The 18,409-nt window shown below is 27.9% G+C and overlaps 3 protein-coding genes across 3 annotated transcripts; 2 read left to right on the top strand and 1 right to left on the bottom strand.

The window, feature by feature from the left end:
* Window positions 1–2,421: 2,421 nt before the first annotated feature.
* On the bottom strand, window positions 2,422–4,939 carry OCT59_023657 (uncharacterized protein; the record flags this gene model as incomplete). The annotated part of the gene is made up of 5 exons (XM_025318469.2): window positions 2,422–3,801; window positions 3,872–4,208; window positions 4,300–4,478; window positions 4,565–4,637; window positions 4,724–4,939. 5 exons carry the CDS (start codon window positions 4,937–4,939, stop codon window positions 2,630–2,632), a joined length of 1,977 nt encoding a protein of 658 aa, XP_025176072.2. The 3' UTR covers window positions 2,422–2,629.
* Window positions 4,940–6,960: 2,021 nt separating this feature from the next.
* On the top strand, window positions 6,961–7,497 carry OCT59_023656 (uncharacterized protein; the record flags this gene model as incomplete). Its single annotated transcript, XM_025311012.1, has 1 exon — window positions 6,961–7,497. The coding sequence occupies one exon, from the start codon at window positions 6,961–6,963 to the stop codon at window positions 7,495–7,497; it is 537 nt and encodes a 178-aa protein (XP_025176071.1).
* A 2,517-nt stretch (window positions 7,498–10,014) lies between these two features.
* OCT59_023655 (uncharacterized protein) lies at window positions 10,015–10,665 on the top strand (the record flags this gene model as incomplete). Its single annotated transcript, XM_025333050.2, has 1 exon — window positions 10,015–10,665. The coding sequence occupies one exon, from the start codon at window positions 10,015–10,017 to the stop codon at window positions 10,663–10,665; it is 651 nt and encodes a 216-aa protein (XP_025176070.1).
* Between the last annotated feature and the right edge of the window lie 7,744 nt (window positions 10,666–18,409).

Here is an 18,409-nt window from a genome sequence, read left to right as displayed (position 1 = left end):
CTAATATGGAGATCTCCGAACAACCCTCGTGATTCCCAGTTGATCACGTTTTCCGATATTTTTGAATTTCTTTCGGGAAATTTGACCATTTACAAGAAAAAAACGAATTTTTTTAGATTAGAATTGCTTTTCTTTTTCAAATATGGAAGTTTTTTTTTTATAGTGATTATAGTCAAAAAAAAATTAAAGAAAGTTAAAATTTACGATCCAAACCAAATTTATATTAAACCAAATTCATAAAGTCAACCCGATGAAAAAAAAAATTGTTATTAACCACTGGAATATATAATTAAAAAAAGAATTAGGAAGACCTTAACTACTTTTGAAGAACAATTTTTTATAGAGATCTCCCCATTTGGAAAAACCTATAATATAACATACTAAATTCCCGTGTAACATAAACTTATTAAAAAATGCATATAACTTATAAAGACGATTACATTTTAGTTAATTTTGGAATAAAATCCTAAAACTCTAATTTTATTTTTTTCCCATAAAATTACATATAAAAATAGTGTTAAATTATAAAATAAATTAAAATTTTCATTTAGCAATTTCCCTTTTTCAATTTTACGAAAATAGCTTTTTTTCAGAGTGAAACGATTAATTTTTAAATATACTTTCCGTCAGAATTATTAACTTACTTTGTGTAATTTTTGTATTTTTGACATTAAATAATTACGGTATTACGGCGATTTAATATATTACGGTATAAACTTCATATGCCGTAATTATATTTCGATAATTTGTTAAATACTTAAATGGTAAAATCCATATTTTGTGATACCGACGGCACCTATAATTTTTAAGTAAATAATCAATTATTTGTTTCAACAATTTAATGTACTCTCGATCATTGACTGTAGAATTCAGGTAACATCGAGAGCATGAAGGACAAAGTGTCTGAAATACTTAAGATGTAACCAGGGGAAACCAAAGTTCTCAGCATTAAAAGAGTTCCGAATCTGGAGATTTTCATTTACGACTGTGTCATAAGTTGAGCCACCTTCTTGATTTTCCACATAGTTTATACTGTATGTTTATCCAAAACGATTTGAATATTATTTTGCTTGTAAGTTAATTTTGCGTTCTTAACAAGCGATTCATAAAAATCCTTTACGTGTTTAGGTTCTATATTCCAAGAGTTTTTGCGATTTAGAAACTTCACCCATAGGCTCTGTAAAAGATGGTTTGAGAATAGTGGTCATTTCCATCAATATATAGTTTTGCCACATAATTTGGAAGTATTTACATCGATATTAGGATTATAATAAACGATATGTCGATACTCTAATTGTGATATACAGTCGACCCCCCTCTATAGTCACCCAGTCAATCACACCATATAGTATTTTTATAATCCCGGGTCGACTGTATATAAATCTTATATTTCTTTCATGAAAAGAAAATTGACATTTTATAAAAAAACTATATACTTGTTTCAGGAAATAATTATGGCTAAAAGGTTTAAATTATATGGTGCAAGCTAGAGATGCAAACTTTACCGACTTCAATAACGTCATTGCAGATGCTCACAGAGAAATTTTTATAATAATTTATATAATATCGAGCTACGTCACGAGTTACAACCTTTCATTGACTTAATGATTGACGTAGCTAAAAAAAAAAGAAAAGAAAAAGTCTGCACCCCTAGTGCAAGCACAGCAATATTCCTGTTAAACGGTAATTTCTTTTTTCCCTTTTTCCCATAGATAAAAAATAGGTTTAACATTAATTATGGTGTGAACAGGATCTTGGGATTGAGTTTATCGTCTTGTCTATGCATTGTTTGATATTACTATAATTATTGTGAGGGTATTCGTATCCAATTAAAGTAATCCATAAAATTTTATTTGGAAAGTCTCGAAATATAAAAATCCAAATTCTGGTCAAAAAAAAAAATTCAAGTATAATCAACACACGAAACATTTTTAAGTATTTTATTATTGATTATTAACTTTGTTTTAAATAAGTTTATTAATTTATATGAACATTGCGGCGGATTTATGAAATTTGTCGAAAACCCTGCTGCGCCCTCGGGAATTATACTTAAACATGTGTTACTAATTTAAGCTTTTTTCCTAAAAAATGTCGCGTCTTTAACACTGGAAAAATTGGTTAATTGGTTAGACGCAAGATTTGGGGTACAAAAAAAATTTTTGGAGCTGTTCAATAATAAATTTGGGACTTAAATAGAAATTTGGTGTCAAATATTTATTTAATTTGACATGACGGACAAATTTTGGGGTATTTCATAAATCCGCCATAGTGATAAACCGCAGCAGCTAACTAATTTTGATTTTCTTAATAATAAAAATTTAAACACATGATTTACACGTACTGTAAATCTGTACAATATTTAATTTGCCGGACTGAAGATGAAATCTTTATAAATCAAATAATAAAAACTAAATATTATAATGTAGATGAAATCACGTATAGTATTTATTTTTTGATGTTAACTCGTTAATGTAGATCAGTAGATATAATATGAACGAGGTAAGAATCGGAAATTTTGACCATAAATCCATAAATACAATACCAAATTGTGACATTTAAATAATAATTAATAAGATACTATATAACTAAAATAAATAACTAATATAAAATTATACTATATCAATAATTTTTAATTTATTTTACATGTTCGTTTTCTATTAAGTTTTTTCAACTTAACGTTAGCATTGGGATATCCTTGCTCTGAAGATTGTGTATACCAAAGAATTGCTTGATCTATGTCTTTGTTAGTTCCAATCCCTTTTTCATACATTTCTCCAAGATCATATTGAGCTATAGCCATGCCGTCTCCTGAATTAGCCGCTTTTCTACATAAATTAAAAGCTTTCTTGGTGTCTTCATCAACGCCTTTTCCATATCTATAACACTGGGAAAGATCATAAGCTGCTAAGTAACTTCCATTACTTTCACCCTTTGTATACCACTCCACAGCAATTGCTTCGTCCTTTTCAACACCTATTCCTTTTTCATAAAAATAACCAAGTCTTGCCTGTCCTATCGCAATATTTTTACTAGCGATTAATTTATAACAATCAAGAGCTAATTGTGGATTTTTTTTAGTTCCATGTCCATGTTGATTACATGCTCCTACATAATATAACGATAATATGTGATCCTGCGTTGAAGCAGTCATGAATAAATAAAATGCTAATTCATAATTCTTATTTTTTACAATTCCAAAATAATTAAAATATCCCAATAAAAATTTATTATCGGAGTTATTTTGATTATTTGATAACCAATTATGAATCTCTTTCTTACTAATGTTATGATCATTAAGATAATCTAGCACATATTTTTTTCTTATGTTTAAACTTTTCCCTTCATTTAATATTTTAAAATAAAGTTTTGTTATATCCTCAACATTCTTACTTAAATCCCTTTCGGTAAATTCTTCTTCTGAAGATCTCGTAGATCTCGTAGATCCAATTTCGATCGTGTTTAATAAACAATCATTACTTGAATGTGTTCTAATTGCATTCGAACTAAATTGTGACGAATCATTTGAAGCAGCCGCTTCATTGAATTTTTCAATTAGCGAAGATAATTTCATATGTAATGAACCAAGTTCCGAAACATCTAAATCTTTTGTAATCATTTTGTTAAACTTTTCCATCAATTGAGCTAATTCTTCTTGTAATGGACTAATTTCTGAAGTGGTAGAATTAAAACTATTACGACGATTATTATTATGTGGTGGTTCATCTGATTGAATATTCGTTTTTAATCTTTTAACTACTTCTTCCATATTTGGCCGTTTACTCGGTTCACTGTCCCAACATTCTAAGAAAATAATGATATTGTTAATATGGAATAACGTTAAATGAATAAAATTTTTTAAAAAATTATTTACCTTCATAAAGTTTAACATAATCAGTTGGTGTATTAGGAACAATTGTTTCTCTTAAACCACCACTAATTTCCATAACTAAATCAATATCATATGGTTCATCTTCTATATAAAAGGGTTTTCGACCGCTTGATATTTCCCATAATAATACTCCAACACTATATACGTCACTTTTTTCATTAGATTTGTGTGTTCCTCGTTTACTAAATTTTTTTGGATCCGTATAGGGAATTACACCAAATACTTTAGATTGAAGTCTAGATGATTCATCAAGCCTTTTTGATAATCCGAAGTCTGCCAATTTAATATCATGTTGATGAACCAATATATTAGAGGAGTTCTATTAAAACAAACGGATTAAGTTAAATAAGAAATTTTTTTTTTTATAATAAAATTAAAAAAAAGAATTTCTTTATAAAAAATTAAATTACCAAATCGTTATGTACAATTCCTTCATCATGCAAACATAAGACAGCACAAGCCAACTGATGAGCCATTTTATACTTATCATTCCAAGTGAGATTTTCAAAATTTTTATCTAGGTAACTTTCAAGAGTTCCTTGGTTAGCATATTCCAATACCAAATGGTAATCTTTCATTTTTTTATCTTCTTTTTTTTTTTAGAAAAAAATGGAAATGAATATTTTTAAATAACTTGAAAAATCATTTAATAACAAACATCATCATTATACATACCTGAAACGGGCTTCGTGATTCCATGAAATCTGATGATATTATCATGGAAATCAACTTCGCGTTGTAATTTAAGCTACGAAATAAAAATTATAAGAATTGAGCAATTGAGTATTAGGAAATTTGTTACTTTTTTAAGATACCTAGAAACTTTTTTCTTACCTCGTTAACAATCTCCTTTATGGTAATGTTATTTAAATTAAAAAAAGACTTCAAGGCAAAATATTTATCAGAACTTTTAAATTTTGCCTTGAATACTTTTCCAAAACTTCCAGAACCTATTTCTTCAATACAAGTAAATTTATCATACTCATAAAATCTAATATGATTATTTGTTATGGCTTCTTCAATCCAACCGCTAGTTTCAATATTTTCCATTTTATAAAGTAAATTTTTTTTTTTTTTTTTTTCGTTAAACCTTACGAAAAGTTCAATGAAAGTTTCTTTTTAGAATATTTATTACCCTTTTTATTTGTCGTACAGGATGTATATTTGTTAATGTCGTCCCCCTATCATTCACCATTTAAAGTAACTACTTATGCACAAATCAGCGTGTGGCGATCATGAGTAGTCATTTCTAATATTTCTAATAATAAGCACCTCAAATTCAATAAAAACATGACAACTATACAAGGACGTATGAAAAAGGCAAAAAAAAAGACTTTTAATATCTTCGAGACATGAGACAGCGAAAGGGAAAGGAAGTAGAAAGGAATACAGATTCATGTCACATGATAATATCGTATTGACTAGTAACATACTGCTTCGACAAATTATTCAAAAAAAAAAAAATCATAAAAAAAGGTGACCCACACGCCCACTTAAATATTTGTTTTGATATTTAAACTGAATAGAGTGTAAGAACTGTGTATATATTAATTTGTTTACAATTTTTACGATTTATAATGGATGTGAACTATATCACTTTCTGCGCCGTGAGTCGTATGAATATATATATTAATATAGCATAATTTTGAATGTGCTGGTAAATAATTTTTTACTCGCTTTCGTTTTATACGTATTATATTCATTCCAATTTTCAAGAATTATTCAGTTTGTAATATGACCACAATCTCAAATAAGCAAATCACGTGCGATGTTTATTTTTTTTAGGATTACAAGCTCAACATAAATTATAAATATATGTAGGCAAGTATCTTTTTACCTTATGAAAGGTTTAATAATAACCGTTCAAAAAATATGTGATTATATTGTATTTGAAATTCAAATGCTCAACGTACATTTATAACTCTCAAAATTTATTTTCGCCTCCTTTAAATTTTTAATTCTTTACACTTTCGTACTATCATAGGATTCATAGCGACATTGTATCCCTATCGGTAGTTTCTTTCTTTTTTTTACGAAAGGTGGGCTCGTATATATAATAGAAGTATACAAACGCTTTTATGTATTAATATGAACTTGTATTACTCAAAACTCAAAAGTAGAATGTTTAATGATAGTTTTTGATTATCTGCGTGTATTCGGAGAATTATAAACACATTTGTTTGTTTTTCAATTAATATGGTAAGTGCTCACTTACGATGTAGAGTTGATTATAATTTGACATAAAGGGAAGTTTATATAAAAAATGATCAGCGAGCATTTGTGTTTGTCACTCATGCATTATCAGTTTATCACAAGTAATCAAATGACCAATTGTTTATCTAAAATTTTTTGAATCGTAAATATAAAATTGGTATGATTCGAGATGAATAAGCATCTCACAAATTGGTGGATGCAACACTCTTTTCGTTTAAGAAGAGGCAGAATTTTGTTTGGAGCTTCTTTACTATCTATTTGTTATTAAAAGGCAAATAATTAACTTTTTAAAACAATCGACGCCTAAACACTTAAAAATGAACTATTGCTTTTATCTTTTATTTGTCACGCTGATACAATAACTTTTTATACAGCATAATGTTGATCAGGGGGTGATGTTTAATTTTAAGTTAAATTCGAATTTTAGAATTAATCTATTACTCCTAATGTAACCATTGTAACCTGCCTTTTTTATATCGATCATCATTTTTTATATTTCAGCCCATCAAGCCACCGGATCTTTCAAAATTTTTATTGGATACAAAAAAAAAACTGATTTTTCTTTCGCGCGAATTTATTAAAAACTTCCCACTCAAGTTCCAAATTTGGTAAAAGAAAAAACTAGAAAGTACAAAAAAATTTGGGGAGGTTTTTGCATCATAAAAATTTTTTGTGATTCAAAAAAAAAAAGAGAGATTAATCTGATAAAATGAAGAGGTACAAAAATAGACATATAAAGGCCACTTTTTCAGCAAAGAATCAAAAAGATGAGTTGAAAATTTTTTTTTCAAGTTTTCTGTATCACGCGACTTTTCTTACGTCATTTCGCATAAATCTTATCTGGTACCAAATTAAAAATGTACTTTTTCCAATCTTTAGAAGAGGAGATTATGATAAATATTTTTAAATACATTGAACGTCCTATGAATTTGATTTTAACCTGTCAAAAATGGTCAAATGTCGCCAGAAATTCTCGTGCTAAAGCTGAATGGTTGATAACGCAACATGGTAAAATACATGCACTATTCTATGCAGTAGGATTAGGACCTACTTTTGTCAACGTAGATGTATGTGAAGTCTTAATAACGGAAAGAAAAGTTGTCATATCGGAATGTTTTATCAGAAAATTATTAGATCATTTTGGAACACTTGACCAAAAATTAATTGAACTTAAAATGGAACATAATGTCGAACCATTTGAATTTGGTACATCTTCCTGGGCAAGCGATTTACCTTTATCAGTTTTTACTTATTTAATAACCAAAGGATACGATAATGCCAGCAGAGATTTAACTTTAAATTTAGGAGATATGGAATTATTTCATAATTGTAATATTAGTGGTGGACGTGAGAATCAATATTTAAATATAGCAAATTTTCCTTTTATAGAATAACTGATAACCATTTTATATGATTAATAATTTCGCCCCTCCGATCAACATTTGATTTGTAATCATTAATCATTTGTAATCATTTGTAATCATCCGTCATTATATGGAATCCGAGCTAATTCCACGTCGGATCCAATGGGAACCTTGGGCGAAAATTAATAAATGGCTATACAAATTTAAATTTTGGTTCTGTTTAGTGATGAGGTTCTCATGGAATTTGCAGGAATTTATCGGGACCTGTGTAAATTTTACATTAGTAATACTGTACAAATCTCATAAAATTCCGTGTAACTGGTCCTATTTAATTATTTTGGATTGTGTAACGTGGCATGTCTCCGTCAAATTTATTACGTGATATTTGTAATAGCTATTTGTAATTGAACGCCGATCGCAATTGCATTATTAAACTATTTTGATATGTACAAATAAGTACTTAATTTGTACACATGTGATTTAAGGGGCAGCGCAGATCATTTTAAAGCATAAAAATTTATTTTCGCGGAGTTATTTAAACTTAAAACTGAAAATTTTAAAAAATCGCAAAAAAATCAATAATTGCTTAAAATTAGGTAGTTTTTGCAGGTTTTGAAGTCATTAAAAAAAAATCCGTATTTTTTCAATTAATTTTTTTTTTAAAGAATATATTAATACATATGTGAAAGTATGTAAATATAAAATTTGACGCTTCTAGCCGGTACTTTTATAAGGCGAAAAAAAAAGTGGTGCAAATTTATTCAAAATATTGCCAAATTTTGACTAATTGGCAATGTTTAGGAATTTTTTGTAAAATGTCAAGTTTTATATTATTAATATTAAATACTTGAATAAAAAAGATATAATCTCAAGGTTTTTTCGATCGACTTATCTATGAGGGAAACGGAGATTTCACATGTAATTTTGACTTGTTCAATTTATAGATGGATTTTTAAAATTTTGAGTTTTATAAGAATCACATTAAACATTTTGATAAATCTCAAAGTCCTTTCAATAAAAATTTCAAGTGATTTGGTTAAAAATTGATCGATGGGGGAAACGCAGATTTCAAATTTGCGATAATTTTTCTATCCATCACATGCGGATCGGCAATTAATTAATAATAGACTTCTTCATTCGATTTTCATAAAAAAAATGCTATAATGGTAAGTTGCCAATGTTACACAATTTTCATTACGTACATTGATCTCATAATCTCAGTTCTTATTAGACGGTGACATATAAATGGGGAAAAAAAATAGGAATTTTCATACTAATAAAAACAAGTTCGTATGCTACAATAAGTCAGCCTAATACCCTAAACCTAATCCTAACCCTCATCTAACCCTATAAAAATTTTTTTATAAAAATTGATCCCATATCGGAGTTTTCTTGGAATATAAATTAGAAAAATGATCATTTATCGGATTTTCCAAGAAAATTTTTAATATAACTAAGGGGTAAATTAGTACATCCATAATTATTTAATATAAATTTAATTAACGAAGCGGGTTTTTCCTTGCCACATAATAATGTAGAATAATCTTTCGCTAAACAATATACTTTTTTGTAAAGTCGTTCCGGACACGAAAAATTTCGGCATAATATTAACTGAAATTAAAAGTCAGCAAAGTGATGATTAGCTGGAACTTCGTAATATCACATAATTTTGTCAGTTTCACCGACAGATCATTTTGCCAGTGCAAAGCCATTTTTAAGGAAAATTAATCATAAAACTAACATCGAATGTTTTATTATACCCTATAAAAAATGTTTGTCTGATAAATATTCGGAATGGGATCGATTTTCCGAACACTCGCACGTTATTATACAATATTTGTTACAAGATGCAGAGATTGAGAATTTTCGACCACATAAAAAACGTACAATATCATGATAATTGTCCAATAAATGTCAAGTAATGTTCAGAACGGGGTCAATTTTCCGAACAAAAAACCGAACAGCGTTTGGACAACTTTTTTTATAGGGATATAAAAAGCACTATTTTACATAAACATAGTAAACATTTCGCAATTATCCATTTAGAAAGAAATGAAATGATGGTTTATACTATATCTTTCACGTAAAACAATAAATGCTGTGTCCTGTATGTAATAATGAATATTTAAGTCTATGTATATATTAATAATTACTAAATTAGGACATCAATAAAAATTTTACTATTAAACTATAAATGTCATTCTATTTGTTTTTAAGATTAACAACGTATGATTGCAATAATTTTGACCAACCAATTAATTATCGTGGCTTTAAGTAAAATAATTTATGTACAATTAAATCGAGGGACGTAAAATTTTTTTTTCTGATCATTATTAACGTTTATAATGAAAATCCGTTTTGGAAATAATAAATTTGGAGTAACATTACAAATTATGCTATATCTGATTTTTAATTTTTAAATACAGATCATACAGATAATGATTGGCGGATCTAATTTGTAAAAGCGCGTTTTAGTTGTTTCAAGACTTCGATTTCTTTTTTTTTTATACTTTTATTTTCATAAGAATTTTTCTATTATATTACGTTATGTCCAAAACTTCTTTAAGACAAAAAAATAGCAAACGTGTTACTGCAAACAATATCGAAACTGATATTAGTAGACCTAACTCCAACAATGCTTTCATTTATATCAAGCCATCTTTCCCTTCGACCTTAACGATTAATGAATTAATTAAAAACTCCAACACAAATAATAAACCAAAATTTCTTCCAAACGCTTTTATTGCATATAGAATGGCGTTAATGAAAGAATATCGTATTAAAAATTGTAAATTACCTCCTATGGGTAAAGTTTCTAAAATCGCCAAAAATTCTTGGAATATGGAACCAAAGAACGTAAAAGATTTTTATGAGTCGCTAGTTAAGGATGCAAAATCAATTTATAAGCAGATTAATATTCAAATTATTTTAGACAAACATATGAATAGTTGTGCTGAAAATAATCAAGAAAGTAACGACATAGAATTTTGCACAGATAAGGAAAATAAAGAACATGCTGAAATTCAACTTGATAATAATAAAATTAATTATCCTAGTGTCGGTTTAACTGACGTTTCCTTAATAAATTCTTCGAATTTTAACCCCTCAAATAACAATAATTTAACACCTATTACATTTAATGATCGAGAATATATCAAAATGTTAGAACAAACAATTGATTATTTACTTAAAGGTTGAGTCGTTTCACGTTGGTTAGTCGAATACATTCGTTTACACGAATTTAGAAATTTATTATTATGAGCATTTCTGATATGTAAAAATACACTATTATATCTTATTTGTCTTCCTGATCGTGAATTCCTTATAAAGTTTACTATATTTCGCAAATATTTCCGCATTTTTTTGTTATTAATCATAGTTTTTACGAGTTTTTTAATTTTTTTTCAATTTCAGTTTTAAACTCTCAATGATTTTTTGTAATGGCACAAGCGGCACTAAACCAAATAAGATAACCTATTGAGAATAAAGAATACCTGCATTGAAAGTCGTATTAAATGATATAGTAAATAAGCAGTTACTGAAATTAAGTTATATTCTTATTTAATAATAAGCGACCCGATTGATTTGCCTGCGTAAAAAATAGTTTATTACGTAGATCTATGTAATAAATTACATACAGTAATACAACTAAAATAGACTTAGAATAAACTTAAAATTTTAAAATATATACTTTTTTTTTCACAATGTTTTTATATTCTCATTTATAATTCGCTGAAAGACATCGCTGTTATATCATGTTATTTATTGGTCGAAAAAAGTCTTTGGAAAAATTTTATTCCCACCAATATTTAATGAGTTTCATGTGAAACTAACTATGAAGAATATCTTGGCAATTATGTAATTTCTCAATAAAGTTTCGTGTTATATTGGTCGAGGAAAGTCTTTAGAAAAATTTTATTCCCACTTGTATTTAATGAGTTTCATATGTACTAACTATGAAGAATATCTTTGTCTTGATACGCAATATATAATTTCTCAATAAAGTTTCGTGTTATATGCATTAATGAGATTTTCTATTTTTTAAAATTTTAACTTTAATTTAATTAATTCGTAGATCGTAATCGAATATACTTTATGATTTCACAAGTAATATAAAAAAAAAAGAGCATTAAATTTGATAGAATATTTATTATGAAACTGCTTTTCAATTAATTAAAATTAGCTAGCTTATTTTTGATTTGAATTTCTGTTACTAACGTACTTTTGGTAACTTATTTATTATACAATAAAGGATATATCTGCAAATTTTCATATATTGCCGATCACTAGTAACGGTAATTGATATTCGGTCAATTTTTTATGCATGAAACGGATATGGATGAGATTGGTTCGTTTCACATTACTTTTACCGACAATCACTTTTTACTGACAAACGTTTTGCCGCCGACAAGATATTTCTCCCGACAAACATTTAATTTCATCAAGTCAGTCATAATATTTAACTGAGTCTATATAATTAAATAGTTTAATTTTTTTTTTAATTCTCCGGTAGCATTAATACTAATAAGTAATAAATTAACTTATTATTGTTTTTAGTAAGATTTTTTTTTTAGTTTCTAATAAGTAATAGATAGTTAATAAGTTAATAGATACTTTTTTAGGATTTTTTTTATAACAATAGATAGATTATATTGTAAATATAATTTATATCATTCTCAGATAGTTATAATATTAAATGTAATTTATATTATTATTCACCCATATTTAGATTTTAAATCCCGAAATTCATAATTCCGACATTAATTCCGACACCATATAATAAATATACTAATATGAGTAATATTCATTCTTTGTATGCCATTTATGCTTTTGCTTTCAAACATGTGGCTGATTGTTTCAGGTATACAAGTGGCTTTTTCGGAAATTTACTTACATTTTAGTATAAATCTAATAGAAAATCACTTTTTATTGATCATCTTATATGTAAAAAGCAATTAATTTCGGGATTTTGGCATTCGGAATTTCGTACCAGACCATTAAGGACATTAAAAATATAATTAATTAATTAATTATTTTATTTTATTTTTTTAACAAAAACTTATTATCTAATTTATTATGATATTAATGTAAATGTCGGTGAGAGGATCCTGTCGGCGAAACATTTACCAGTAAAACGGGATTAAGAATCACGTGATTCCGCCAGCGATTTTTTAAACAGTATTGACTGTATACCAACGTATTATAACGGGATGACGGATTATCTGATTACAGCTGATTTCATAATGTACGTGACACTTAACAAATTTTAAAGAACTCGGAATATTCGGTAAAGCTTGATATAAAATAAAAATTATACGCTAATTTTAGAGTATTATTCTGAGAATGGTGGTATAATTTTATCTTATTTTGAACTTCACCGAATATTTCCGACTTCTTTAAATTTTGCCAAGTGTCCCGTACATTATGAAATCAGCTGTAATCCGGATTTATTCGCGACGGATACACCCAGAAAATTATTGAAGACATCCGATTTCTCAATTCTTTTATCCCGAATCCTTTTACCCTGAATGGACAATTTACCGAATTACCCATTTACAGCAAAATTCGAAATATAGTGGACTTGAAAATTTTTATTGTCGGTACTCGGGTTACTCGGCTAGTCGGGTTATTAGAAAAGATATATAACACGTGATATATGATGGCGTAGTATAAAGTATAATAAAGTATAATTGTATATACTATATAATGTAATTATGTTAAATTTAATTAAGGTATACCCGTGTTATTTTCTTTTCCAATAACCCGACTAGCCGAGTAACCCGAGTACCCGACAATCCCGACAATGAAAATTTTCAAGTGTCCATTATATTTCGAATTTTACTGTAAGGGTGCTCATTTCGCCGACAATTATCTCACCGATAGATGTTTCACCGACAATCATTCACCGACAGTAGTGCTTTGATCCAGATAAAAACCGTTATCCGGATAAAATAATTATTTTATCCGGATGAAAATAGTTATTAAAATAAAATTCGGGTTAAAACTGATTATTTTTTAAATTTCAGTACTATGATCACATTGTAGCATTAAGAGCTTTCAAACAAGCTATGAATCATAAAGTTCTGATCATTAGTTCCCGAAATACTTAAAATTATCCGAAACTTACAATCTAAAATCCGGATAAACCGGACTCGGATCGAAGCACTAACCGACAGGATCATTTCACCGACAGTCATTTCACCGACAGTTTTGAAATCCTACCCTAATATAATCCTAACCTAATCCTAACCTTAATTCTTACCTAACCCTAACTTTAATCCTAAATTCCCTTGTCGGCGAAACATTTGTCTTCAAAATGACCCTGTTGGTGAAACGTCTGTCGGTGAGATAATTGTCAGCGAGATGATTGTCAGTGAAATAAATACAGCCTGAATTTAACATAAAACTGTTATTTAAAATTTTGCTAAATAATAATATTGACAGTAAATTTTTTACCGCCTAATCACGTGGCTATTTATAAATTTATTTGATTAAACATTTTTTAATACTACGCACTGGGCGGGACGTGTTTAGACGCATCCCTCCACAGGTTTATTTTTCGAAACCAGGGTGGCGCTGTCAGATTTTGCGGTTTGGTACACGATTTAGTTTAGAATTACTTTAGGCTTACGAATAGTTTGTCCCTGTAATTTGTATCGTGACTTGGAAATTAAAAATAAAAATAAAAATAAAATTTTTAATACTACGCACTATTTATTATAATATATATGTATATATATATATAATTTTTTTTTACTATTTGTTTATATGGAATTACAATCACGTAATTTTATTATTTAAATGCATTGAAAGAATCATCAAAGTATCATTGCAAAATTAAGGTTGCTTTAAATTCATTATTTTGAATAGCATAAACGTTGCTTTAATTTATAAATACATAACCTAATAATTATTATACATACAGTATTTATATACAGAAAAAATTAAAATAATACCAAAAAATAAAATGGATAAATGAGTTCACGTACATGATCCGATGAATTTTGATAATCAGATGTATAAATATCAATTAGTCCCTGAATTATGTCAATATTAACTGTTTTTAATATTTCATAATATAATTTGTATAAAAGAAAATTGGTCGTACGCAATTTTTTTTCTTATCTCCTTCTTCGTGTTTGGATAATATCCATTTGTCTATTATTATTATTTATACGCGTTTCTTTATTGGAATATAACATATAATTACAAATACCTCATGACGGTTAAGTAATCAAGTAAGTGAAATATCGGACAATTGTCGGTCAAATAATTATCGGCGAAATGATTGTCAATTAATTAAACCGAATCCCCTACTGAATACAGATCACCCCGACCTAATCTAGTTATAAAAAAAAGTCCGGTTTTATTAAAAACGGAAAAAATCATTTTTTTTTATTTAAAAATGAACACACTTAATTTTTTCATAAAAAAATCGTCCTTTTTTTTTATTAAAATGAAAAAACTAATTTTTATACTAATTAATAAAATGAAAACACAACTGATTTTTTCATAAAAAAATCGTCCTTTTCTTACTAAAAGTGAAAAACTAATTTTTTTTTATTAATTAAACAAAAAAAAAATTCTTTTTTATTATTTTTATAAAAATGAAAAACAACCGATTATTTCATAAAAATCGTTCTTTTTAATTAAAAATGAAAACAACTAAAAACAAGTAATTTTTTTAAAAAAAATTATTTAAAACGAAAATCATTTTTTTTTCTTATTTTAGATAACTTTTAATTTGCGATCATATAATTACATAGTCGGAAGCTCCCGTTTTGTTAAACGTTTGTTTGTCATTGTTAAATGAAAGAAAGAATCATGTCGATGAGTCGATCAATAGTGTAATACGTGACACGATCCAATCGATCCATGACCACAATATTGCCCCTGCCCAATACTATATAATACAGTATATGTATAATGAAAATAAATAGCAAAATTGATATTTGCATTTTTTTTGGTCCAGTCCACAAATCGTAAGTACGTATGTGACTGCGATCAATCGGATGTTTGTCATGTTGAAGAATGCGTGATTATTGGTAATTTTTTTCTAATACCCGATTTTCATTCCTTAATACATAATATTTATCCCAAAGTTTCAAATAGTTTGATTTTTACAATAATTTTTTCACATAATTTTTTACTTTTATTTGACGCCACGCCAGATTCTCATTTTTTGCAGATCGTTTGCGGATCACGAATTAATAGATATAATTTTACTAATACAAACTTATATCAAATTTTTTAGTGATGCTTGTGTAGGGATGCCAAAAGTTCGGTTATAACCGATTATAACCGGGTTTTACCGGTTCGGTTACGGTTCGGTTTTAGTCCAAGACCGACCGGTTAACCGTCGGTTTTATATATAAAAAAACCGACAAAAAAACCGATCAGTTAATCATATATTCCAAAAGAAAAAAAATGTCTCTTTTATTAATTTTATTGGGAATACTATTAAAAATTATGATTTTGGTGTTTATATATATATAGTATTCTTATTTTTGAAATAATAAGAAAATTTATCTTTTAATCTTTTACGCGTCGATCACGTGATTTTTCATTCTGCTGAAAAAAATCGCAAAATTGATATTATTATCGTAAAAAAAATTATAGCTTTAAGGAACATTATCAAATAAAATTATAATTAACACTTGCTAACATTGGTTCATTCAATTTTGCAGTAGTTTTGCGATCGGTTTTGCAATTCGGTTTTATCGGTCGGTTTTGCGGTCGGTTCGGTTTCAGCTGAAAACCGCGGTTTTAAAACCGAAACTGAACTGAACCGACCGCTTGTGGAAGGAAACTACAGTCAGACCTCCATATAGTTATAGTCACAACTCTTTATAAGCACTAATTTTTTCAAAACGGATTTTTGATAATATAAATTTACCTATACTATTTATATTAATAAAAAAATTTCTCACAATCACCTATAAATTATAATTCTGGCTATATATCATTTTTGGCTAAAATTACAAAATCACAATTTCGGGTAATTTCCTTATTAGGAAAATTTGTAATTCGGATCAGCATTATTTTCGGCCAGAATTTTAATATGTCTATAATTCCGGCCGAAATAATTTCAGATAAATTTAAAAATCTCTATATAATCACTCCTCTATATAATCCCGATTTTGGTGGAACCGATTTGGTGATTATATAGAGGTCTGACTGTACATAGATACTAAGCGCAGTAAGCGGGACTAAAAGTCGTTTGGAGAAAAAAGATTAAAAAATAATAATGTAAATGTTGTGGATTAGCTATATCTGTCACAACTGAATATTGGATAAAAATGGGCCACGTAGCTAGTGGTCATTTTCACCAATCAATAAAGTAACCGATATAGCCCCACATCCAATCAAAGTGTTATCGTTCTGACTAGGGATTGGGAATCGATAATCGAATCAAAATCGAATCTCATTTGTTGAAGAGAAAATTGAAACTAAACAAAAAAATTGATTCAAAAAAGAAAAATTGATCGATAAAAACTTAAAAACGACGAAATGATCGGCAAATGATCGGTATCATATAGGTATTGTATGTAAAAAATATAACCATTGCATTCAAGCCGCAGCAACAAAAAAATATTGTTATCGAAAAGATGGGTATTATTTATGAAAGTCCCTGGGAATTCATGAGAATTTTTTTTATTTAGTTTCAGTAAAATTTTGATACACGACGCTGCAATTGTGCCTAAATGTGATAATAGATTTTACAATTTTAATTCAGAATCTACATATTTACTGATAATGGAATTAATCATTAAAGCTTAAAATAGATTATCCTTTAAGGAACAAACAATCGAATCTACAAAGATTCGATAATCGATTCCAATCCCTAGTTCTGACGTTAACTTTCTATAAATTCATTTTATGCTATTTTTAATCCACTTTATAAGCTTTATTTAAACTTTCCCTATTAAAATTTTCATTTACAGCATTATTTTTTACTTCACCTTATTATATCAATTATGTATAATCATGTATTATTGTTATGCTTATGATAATAAAAATGTCGGTTACGAAAATCTGCATGATCCTATTGGGCTGAACAATAAATATTTTTATCATATTACAAAATACGTAATCCTAAAATATCAGTTTGATTAGACTCAAATTCATGGAAAGTCTTCATTCAAAATTAATTATAAATTAACAAGTTTTTCAAGTAAATTCTACGATATGTAATCATATAAGTATAAAATTTTCATAATATGTATAATTTATTTTGATATAAATTTACTTATAGAATAAAAAGTAATTTTATTAATAAAGGTAAGTGTTTATTATGGAAAACTTTATTGTGTGATCCAGGTGACGCGCGTCAGGTATCAATCTACGTCTGACGCACGTCAGCTATCAACTGACGCAAAATCACAAATCGACACTTGAGCCACAACATAAATATTTTATTACTTTCTTTAATAATCACACTGTAAAAGATTTTCAGTTTGCATTCAAACAGATTTTTTTTTAAAGGTAAATCCAAGTATCCAATTTTGCCCAGAGAAAAATGCAGGGATTCTAGGAAGTTAGAATGAGAATAAATATTGTCCCATCTTTAAATTTTGTGTGCAATGGATTAATTTCCAAGTATTCCAAATAAATGGTCAATTAAGTTCTCCAACATGCTATAAATGAATTCTTGATCATTACTGCAAGTACAGGCGTTAAAATTAGAACCACGCCTTTTTAATTTTTAATTTTATTTCACAAAATGAACGAGGTTACAGTACGAATTATAAAGAAATTAATAACTAAAATCAAAAGTAACAACTGATAACCAAACCGCTACAAGGCGATGTCACCTTGGTGGTAAAATAAAAAGAACGGAGATGCGCTAAGAGCACCGCCGGCAAAAGTCCTAATAGAGTACATAATATTTTACTATAAAGTCACGTGATAAGAAATAGCTAGGAAATGTGACTGACACTAG

This window comes from Rhizophagus irregularis, chromosome 4 (genome assembly GCF_026210795.1).
Source record: "Rhizophagus irregularis chromosome 4, complete sequence".
Taxonomy (NCBI): Eukaryota; Fungi; Glomeromycota; class Glomeromycetes; order Glomerales; family Glomeraceae; genus Rhizophagus; species Rhizophagus irregularis.
This window is presented reverse-complemented; position numbering and strand designations above follow the sequence as displayed.